Source organism: Sceloporus occidentalis, unplaced genomic scaffold (genome assembly GCF_023333645.1).
Source record: "Sceloporus occidentalis isolate IW3139 unplaced genomic scaffold, rSceOcc1.0.p SCAF_154, whole genome shotgun sequence".
Lineage (NCBI taxonomy): Eukaryota > Metazoa > Chordata > Lepidosauria > Squamata > Phrynosomatidae > Sceloporus > Sceloporus occidentalis.
Window position 1 is genome coordinate 1,089,288 of NW_028317134.1, and position 10,142 is coordinate 1,099,429.

A 10,142-nucleotide genomic window follows, 5' to 3' on the forward strand; every position below is an offset into this window, starting at 1 on the left:
GAGAAACTGTTACCTACTCAGCTTTTAGCATCATTTAACCCATTTATTCTGCATTTTGATGAGAATCCAACAGAAAGTAAAGATGGCTGATCAAATGGAACACACATAAGGTGGGTTTCTAATAGACTTGAGCGCCGGCCAACTCTTCCTGGAAAAAAAAAATTCTTCGTATTCTGTACGAGCAACTCTTTTGGTCACCGGCAGGGGCCTCCTCTGCCATCAACCAATGAAGTGAAAGTGCACTTCATTGGTTGATGGCAGACGAGCCCCCTGCTGTCTCGTCTGCAATAGAGTCACTTGCACGGCCCTTTAACTCCTGACGGGGAACTTGGCCTGTCTCCCCGCTGCTAGAGTTACAGGTCTTTAACTCCAGGCGGCGAACCTACGGATTTCTGCTCCCGTTAACCCCTGCAATGCTGCATAGATGAGGTAGGCTAGATGGGGAAAGGACCAGGGAGATTAGTAAACAAAGACGAAGATTCTTTGTGTTGTGTGTCTTCGTCTTGCCGCTGCCATGTTCGTACGTTCGGTATTCGGTCTGAACAACGAAAACGCACCCTTTGTGTTCGTTTTCATGTTTGCCTGAATACGAATGCACAAATCTAGTTTCTAACACTGATCAGAATTAGGTGGAATTATCAGCGTACTCAAATGTATTCGGATTTAGAAACCTGAAACGTGTATTAAGTCTTCACCCTTATCCTCAACCGGCTCTTATAATGCTGCCACAACCAGCAGGGTTTGACGGCAGACAAGAACCATGCGGCCCTGTTTTTCGTGATGTAAAACCTTAAACAGTCCTAAGGTATTGTCTTAGGTTTATCATGGTGTATGTTTAAACAAACAAGGAGAAAAACAACGGAGAGGACTAATCATTCAGTTCATGAAAACAAGAAATTAAGATGGCTGCGCCTATGGTCATCACATAAATCGTGTTACTAATTATATATATATATATATTTATATTATATGTATGTATATATACATACATACACACACACACAAACACGTATTCACAATTACATAGCTTTATTAAAGAGTCATAATTGTGAATATGTTATTTGGGAATATGAATAATTTTATTTCATCCCTTTATCCCAGCTGTGGCACACAAATGGTTGAACTGGTTATGGCTGATATTTTATTTTATATTATCTGATTTTCAAATGAACCAAAAACTGATGGTTATTAAAGCCCAACTATTTAAGGGTGTGTAAACTAAAAATATGGTGAAGTACTACAGCATTGTACTGTCTCTTTTTTAAATGTGAGAATTAGGCAGTGAAAGCCTGAGGCTTTCATTTAATTTGAGCACTTCATTTAGACCTGTGGGAGACTCAGATTCAAGAATGAAATAAGGACTTGCGTTTGATGTGCAGTTTTGGAGAGATGAATTCAGGTTTCTAGTGCTTTTCAATCTATTCGGCATCATTAGTAGGGAGAGGGACTTGGTGCTCTAGGTCACAACATGCTCGGTAACAGTAAAAACATTTTGCTGCTTTCAAGAGAGGTTAGCAAAATAAACGTAAAAAAGCACTTACAGGCATTCGGAATTACCGCGAATATATTAAAATAAACAAACCTACACATCAGACTGCGTTAATACAACCTTCACGGGGCATGAAACGTACAGGATGTTCTGCAACTTCAGATCACGGTCTCCTTTAAAATCTGTTCCAAGCTTTTACTTTTAAGCCACAAAAAAGTGCTAGATATAAATGTAAAATAAAGAAAAAAAATGCTTGAAAACTTTTTGAGGGGAATGTCAACGTCTGGATAAGGTGTTACTAGATCTACATACCAGGAATCCTGATTTACAAATATTTATATGAATTTCATTAGTCTAGTGTCCCCTAAAAAAATAAATAAAAAAATCTACATCCTAGCTGCGCATGCTGAACACAGAACTAGCACATGGCACTATAGCTCATCACTCCTGCTTCACAATTATATACGCATGCACTGTGATGGACAATGGTGTCCTTGCATAGGCACTTTGCTCATACCCATGGAAGACCCTGCTCCTCCTGGAGCACATTCTGCCATTTATTTTGCTGGGCCGGACTAGTCTAAATTCCTTGTACCCCCATTGCCTCTGCTAAGCCAAACTCTCCGAAGACAGCACTCTCAGATCCAGGTAGATGGAGGTACCTCTCATGGCTTACAGATCCATTTGCAGTGCTTCTATCTCCCCACAACAGTTTCCCAAATCAACAGATTCTGGGAGGGTAATTCTCCCCGTCCTGCATCTGCTACATCTGCTACTGGCTGCTTTAAAATCCCAAACTGGATTTGCTACCCACACACAACTCTCTAAATGAGCTATCAAACACGTACATATAATTAAGCTGTATAAATAGAGGAAAAAATGCTTCCTCCCTCATGGTCTCATTACCTGTTGGTGTGGAATGCTAGGGTATGATGTCATATCCCATCACCGAGGACCAGGTTGCGTAAAGAAAGGAGTTTGCGGAGAGGTCTGTGTTGGTAGCTGTGCATAATTCACTCTTGCAATAACGTACGGACCGTGCTTACCTCTGATCCCATTTAAAGACGACCCTTGTATCATTTATAAAGTTAAAGCGTTGACAAGTTTACTGTAATACAGATCTTATTTGGAGCAACTCCTAAGGAATGAGGTAAGATGTATGCATATTATATTAGACATTTTTAATTAGGACAAAAGCTGCCCTTAAAGTCAATAATTTGTCTTACAATTGTCTGGCGTTATAAATAATTTCCAGTAATTTCATGGAGGTTTCCCTCTTGAAACATCAGTCTGATATTTTTGCTGTCTCAGCCGCCATCTCTAATGGACTGCTGTCGTTAGACATCAGCCTTGTAATGAAATTAATTCTCATTGATTAGGGATCATGGAGGCTGGCATCTCTAAAAGTTGGGCTTTGAATACTTCCTTGGACCGGGGTCAGTGATTTCTAGCAACAGCTTGATGACAGGTGCACTTTCCATTAAGTCATGTTAAAACAATAATGCCATTTTACAGTCTTCCAGGGGACTTTTGTTGAAAAAGCCAAGGATACTCCAAAGCCATACCTTTTACTGATCAAACACATGAAGCTCACCACAACCAAAGAGGTACAGTAGTTGCTGATGTTTATCTTACCGTAAACATATAGTAAAGCTTTAAAAAGAACAATTACACTTATTTTACACGATGTGTAAAAAAATGATATCAAGGTTGCACAAATACCTTATGCATCCCATTGGACTGCTTAACTCGAGATGCTTTCTACTGACTTCAATGTAGAATTTTCTAGCGGTTGCAATCAAGGATCCAGAATTACTACTATTAGGGGTTTTAGTCAGAGCTGAACCACAAAAAAAAGGTATTTTCCACCATCATTGACAACAAGTAAGGTTTAGATGGGTCATTGAATCGAGCCTAGTATTACATATCCTGTAGCTAAGAATGTTAATGTCTATTCTTAATTCAACAATGAAAATGAAAAGCCATCTCCAACATCATGGCAGCAGCATTATACAGCAGCTGCTCTCGGTTAATTCTCCCTTAATGCCCGAATTCATGATCGAACCCAGACACAAGGGTTCCAGCTCATAGAATGGGGTAGGGGAAGCAACTTGGCAGTACATAATGCCCATGGGAAGGGTAAAAAATTGAGAGTTTCATTAAAACTGCAAACAGAAAAGATAAAAAAAAATATATAAAACAGAAATTGTAACATTAGCGATTCCTGAAAGGAAAAAAAGCATGAAGATGGCAAGATATTAGTATGCCTCTCATGCTTTTATCCAAAATGACATACAAAAAAAATACGTCTTGTATGGAAATGACATCTTCACCTTGATCTGGGGTAATACAAGTACAGATTCAACACAATGAGCCATAGAATACTTCAAAGCATCTTGTAAAGACATTCTGCATTATCGTGAAATATTAATCTAAGCTGTAGAATTTATTGTAATTGAAGAATACCTTCACCTGTGCTTCAGAATTTCAAACCTGTGTATTGGAAGTGAACAGGGACGAATAAGATCTGCTTTTAGCTACAAAACTCGACAAAATAGCTGAAAATTACCAATTCTTCTGTAAAGCTGGCGTGGAGTTAACAATAGCAATTTGGTTGTACTATACATTTCACAGCTGAATAAAGTCTCAGTTTTTTTCTGATATGGTATCGGGTCGACAGCATTTTCTTTGAGAAAAGATCCCTAGGGTATGTAAATGTGTAAAGAAAAATTGAAAATTCTGATTGAAATTAAGCAGAACCACTGCATTATTTCTCTAGGGCAATACCCATTTATCTATAGGGATATATATTTTTGGTACTATTGTAAAATAATACTATAAAAGAAATTTGAACACAATGTATCCACAATGGTTCACAGTTTATTATGAATTCATATTGTATAGCTGTGAACCAGGGGCATTGGGAACGCCATGAAAAGTTATTGCGGAAGACAAATTAAAGCAGAAAAGCCTTATATCTTGGGGTAGGGGCTACTGTGCAGTTTAAAAAAAAAAAAAAAAATGGGTTCGTTATATATACCCAGAATTCCAAATATTTAGAATAGAGGTATGTATATGATTGTTAAATGCAGGAAAAAATAATCAACCTTTAGGCTAAGTAAAGGTTTTAGTGAATTCCAAAGACTTAACAATAAAAAGTTTCATCAAGATCATCACAGTCCAGTTTGAACAAAACCTTACATTGGGCCATTTTATTCTGGCATGAAATAGCTTTTTGTCATGCAAAAGATGTGTTCTGGTAGTGGTACACTCAACTCGAAAGCCAACCTTCTCCAGAGCTGGATTGTGAGAGATTACCAGAGGGTATAAAGAGGCACAAGGTACGCACACACAGAAAATACAAAGTACACATGCTCCTGATGAAAAGGGAGCACTTTTATGCTGATGGAAAACATGGCTAGCAGAGGAAACGGTACACTGCAGCTCCGGATCAGTCAGCTGCGTACGCATGCCGGTGGAGAAGGTAGAGAGACATTCGCATGTGTGTGAGAGATGTAGGTAGATATTCAGGGAGCGCGTGAGAGAGAGTGAATGAGAAAGAATGAGGGACAGTGTAAAAGAACATGAGAGAGTGAATGAGGATGAGTGACAACTTTTGTAAAAAGCCCTCTGATTTTCATCCGAAACGAAAGGGCAGGAAATGGATTTAGTTATCCAAATTGTTTTTGGGCCATATGCATATTCTTTTATTTACGGTGGCTCAACACATGCATGCAACAAACAAATAGAAAAAAATATAAATGAATTAAACATGGTGGCTTCCATTGTGCAACCAATGTATGTGACACCATTTGTAATTCATGAAACATGGGTGAGACTAAGTTGATATCAACAGGTAGTGGTAGAAGGTAAGAAAAATACAGAATGTCTAAATAATACCAGAAATGTTAGGTGATAGCTAAGCTCAACAACATATTAATTGAATTCCAGCAAAGTATTTGTGTATGTGTCCATATGTACAATATGGGTTTATTCACTAAAGTTTCAACCTTTTCACCTCACTATCTATTATGAATGGCCACAATTTTCTCTACCAGGAAGGGCTTAACTAGCCCTGTATAAATGTATGAAGTGGAAAGAGACTGATTTAATTATACATTATACAGGGCCAGCCAAGCACTTCCTGCAGCGGAAGCTCAATTGAGTTTGCTATTCATAATACATAGAGAAGCGAATTAGCTGAAACAAATCTCCTTCAAACTCTCCCTTTAGTGAATAATCCCCAAAGACTCAAATAAGAGATGATGTAAAGTAAGAGTAGTATACTCTATTTAGTAAGAGTCGACTCCCAGTTAAGAAATTTAGGGACTCACATCAGATACAGTCAAATATCAATCTTGTGGAGAATGATAACTTACATTTTGGATTTTTTTTCAAAAGTTTGTTTAAGGTAGACTTCCAATTTTCTTTTGTGTACTTATGTCGTTATAACATATCCAGAATACCTGGATTTCTAAATACATCATATTATGGGTCAGCTTTTAATATAATATACCGTATTGGCTCGGATACAGGCCGCACCCTAAAAGTTAGGTGCTTTTTTTAAAGACAAAAATGTCTTAGTAAAAGAAAAAACACTTACATATGCTGCCACTCTGCCCCCGCGAGATATTCGGCTTCTCTGCCCTTCCCAGACATGCTGCCACTCTGCCCCCCCGGGATATGCTGCTACTCTACCCCCCGCGAGATATGCTGCCACTCTGCCCCAAGAGGTGTCCCCCCCCCCTAGACTTACCGGTGCAGACTCCCTGGGGGACAGCTACGCAGTACGCGTACTCAACTTCCGGTGCTGGCACTTCCGCCGAGGGAAGTGTCGGCAAGGAAGATTGTTAGCGTACATCGCGCAGACATTCACCGGCTGCGGTGAAGCAAGCGTTAACAACCTCCGCTGCCGGCACGTCTGCACGATGTGCTTTAACAATCTCCCTTGCCGGGACTCCCCCCGTGGGAATTCCCGGCAAGGGAGATTGTTAAAGCACATCGTGCAGATGTGCCGGCAGCGGAGGCTGTTTACGCTCGCATCGCCGTTGCCGGTGAACGTCTGCGCGATGCGCTTAGACAACCTCCCGAGCCGGTACTTCCCCCGTGGGAAGTGCTGGCAGGGGAGGCTGTCTGAGCACATCCGAGAGTAGGATGCAGGTCCCCTACACCGCTGCGGGGGATCTGCATCCTAACCCTGCTGCCTGCCCGGCGCCCGACCTCGAATATAGGCCGCACCCCCACTTTAAAGACTTAAAGTGGGGGGAAAAAGTGCGGCCTATATTTGAGCCAATACGGTAATATTATATATATATTCCAAGGCATTTGCCTCACCTCTTACCTTTTTATATGTAGCATATTCTAGGTATACTTTGAACTTATCCATTAATTGCCATTTCCATTAGCAAAGTGTTTATATGTGTAGAAAACCACGTAACTTGGTTAAAACTGGGTAACTGTGATTACAGCACGTAACTGGTTTTGTTGTATGTGTGACCCAGAAAATTAAAGCGACTATTAAATGTATAGACTAGCAATATTCACCATGTTGTGAAGGCTACAAAACCCATCATTTCATCCCTCAGCTGCTGAATCTCCTCTGATTAAAAATGTCTGAGACTGTAATGATCATCTTTCTTTCTTTTTTCCAAAAAAGCAGTTAAGACACCAACAAATCCTGCTAAGAACGGGAGGTTGAATGCTGTATCGGATCAGAAATGACTTTCTATTTTAAAACACCTTGGAGAAAACTTGAGCTGTGAGGCAAGGCTTAGTCGCATTCCACTGTCCACTTATTAGACATGAATTGTTCTCGTATTTCTTTGGAAGCACTAAGTGCTTCCAGCAACCACACTTATTGCAACAAAAAAGGAACAAACACTTATGTAATCTTATAGCATGTGTTAACGTGCGTCATTGTTATGGTCCATGTTGTATACTGCCAATGCTAATGTAAGTTATTACTCCCCTTTGAAAGAGCAGTACGGAATCTGCTGGCGCTCTATATATATAAAATGTAAAAACAATGTAATGACTGTTCAGCTCGCGTTCCACTCTTTATACCTCGGTAGCTAGCTGCTTGATTGTCAAACGTTACCTTTTTAGATAGCTACTAAAATAAACACACTATAACACTTGCACCCATAGAACTCAATTCCATAACTTTAAAGGAGCATTTAGTTTTACAAATACTAGCAAATCTGAGATTTTATCCTTTCCGTTGATTCTTTCCATCACCAGAAAATCATCACCTTCTTCACGTTAACGGGCTATGTGTCGCAAACAGGCGCTTATGCTACTCTGTCAGCTGCCTAGGCACCCACCTGACGCACACTTTACTGAACTTAAGGCTGTCAGAATCAGGGCATAGGCAGATCCAACACTCACATGCAACCTCTTCAACGGTTATTCTTCTGTTTTTGCGAATCAGTTCCAGGGTTCTTTCTTCGTTCCTCGTGCTCGTGGCGGTAGCTGGGCGTCCAGAGCGCTCTGCATCCTTCACACCAGTACGGACATTTTTTAACTTTTCAATCCACTCATAGACGACTCTACGGGAGATAACTTTATCCCCATACTGAGCACAAATGCGAAGGTGAACTTGTGCTCCCGGCGCTCCTCCTGCCCACAAAAAGCGTACGACAGAAGGTCGTTCCTCTTTGGTGCAATTTACAAAAAAAGGTTTCACAGCCATTTTCACGCCAGGGTGAAAACTCTTATACTAAACTGCAAGGGCAGCCGGCTTGCCAGACAGAACTAGTCACATGACACGCTAAGACACGACCAATTACTACACCTCCCACCTTCACCATTTCCAACGAGAATATAAAAGAGCCAAAACTACATATATATAAAAATCTATATCATTTGAAATAGCATTTCTGTGAAGGGATATTGAGAATTCAACGCAGGGATAATGATTCTAATTCTATACTTGGTTATAAAAGCCTTCAGTAGAGTTTAAGTGGAAAAGCACCTTATACATAATATAAAAAAATACCACATCCTTTTTTACTAATTTACCCCATTAAACCACCACCTGCCATTGGATCCATTATTCCAACCTATAGTTTTTAATGCTTGTAACGCTTGTTCAAGAATTGTTCTGCATCTCTAATCATTATTCTAATACAAAATACTTCTTTGTTATTGACTATTTTCTTAATGATTAACCATTTGTTATGTGGTGCAAACACAATTTCTTGGAAGAATAGTTAAGTTGTGGAGCTGAAGTTTTTATTTGACCACAGCCCAACTACAATTTAAAGTTAATAACGGACAGTGAATAATCCACAGAGTGTGTATTTTTCCTTGTATGAGTTAGTCTCTCAGAGGCCTCTTGATGCACCAAGAAGCAATTAAAGTTAACGGAACAGGATTTCAATGTCAATACGGGTTTTACTCCCCAGATATTGTTATCTCATAAAGATCAGAGAAGATTGGGTGCCTGGCCAGATCAATATCATCAATCTTTTATTCATTCATCCAACAAAATGATGGTATATTTGAAGACTCGATACAATAAATAATGTTTTCATTGGTATTCCCTCTTTAAACAAAGAACTGCACAGTGTTATATGCATTTGTTGCTAAGGTGATAAGCGATCACGTTAGAAGTGTTAAAGAAAATGTATTTCTATGTGTAGTTAAATGTCACTTATCACAGACTATTAGATTAGGCTAGAAGAGATCTTCCTTTGCCATGCAATTAAGGGCATTTAATCATCGGATTCATACCAAAAGATAACATGTTGCTTATTAGTAAGTGATGGCCCAAAATTTTCAGTCTATTATTATTGCTTAATTAAAAATAAAAAAACAAAAAAAACATTTGTTTCGATTTCTCAAGCGAAGGCCATCCTTACCTACACTCCAATTGGGGGGAAAAAAGTTGGTCAATCTAGATATCGAGTTACCTTTTATTGCACCAACTTAAAAAAAAATAAAAAATTCACCAAAGGGTATCAAACTCTATTAAAGACTAGCTTTTCCTTCTTTGATTCACATACTTATTTTACTTGCTTATACATTGGGGTAGATGTATGCACATCTTGAGAATTCCTTTGAAATGCTAAATATCTTCTACCCTATCTGTAAATAGGTATTTAACACATTTCCCTATAGTCTTCATGCTGTGATACTCCTCTCTTTGTTGGAAGAAATAGAAATGTTCCAAGAAGGTCCTCTGGAAATTTAACTAATTAAACTGGAAATGTCATCCATGAGAACCCCACATTAAATCAATAACATAACAGATTATGTTTTTACTTTGATGGCTCAGCAGTTTTCCAAAGTACTTGGACTAACATTACCTGTCGCACATGCTTAGAACACTATTAATTAGCATGTACCTGACCTTCTCTCCCTAGCTGGCCAATTTCATTTGCATCTTCCTAAACCTTTAGAACATTTTGTTAATTGGAGAAAAATGGAGGGTAAGCATCTGGCTCCAGTAATCTTTTCACAGCCATGCACCCTTTTATGGTTCTTCCTTTATTGTCTATTAGTTTCCATGTGAAATAGTATGGAGAGCTATTTAGTTGCACCCAATTCAGCTTTATGGTCCATGGACACTATCATGTCCTGTTAATCTATTCAAGATACAGCCACAACATTGTTGTTGTTTTTTTTGAATGTATATCAAATGAAACCCAAG

General features: G+C 39.1%; 1 protein-coding gene across 1 annotated transcript; it reads right to left on the bottom strand.

Annotated features, from left to right (window-relative positions):
* Positions 1-7,259: 7,259 nt before the first annotated feature.
* LOC149280540 (protein GVQW3-like) lies at positions 7,260-8,180 on the bottom strand. Its single transcript, XM_089500398.1, has 2 exons — positions 7,877-8,180; positions 7,260-7,342 (listed from the first exon to the last, which is right to left on the bottom strand). Exons 1-2 carry the CDS (start codon positions 8,178-8,180, stop codon positions 7,260-7,262), a joined length of 387 nt encoding a protein of 128 aa, XP_089356524.1.
* Between the last annotated feature and the right edge of the window lie 1,962 nt (positions 8,181-10,142).

Excerpts from the sequence above, each read along its gene's own strand:
- LOC149280540 (XM_089500398.1), bottom strand. The coding sequence starts at position 8,180 with ATGGCTGTGAAACCTTTTTTTGTAAATTGCACCAAAGAGGAACGACCT. Across the intron at positions 7,343-7,876 it reads AACCGTTGAAGAGGTTGCAT|TGTGGTTGCTGGAAGCACTT; the intron begins GTGAGTGTTGGA and ends TGTTGCAATAAG.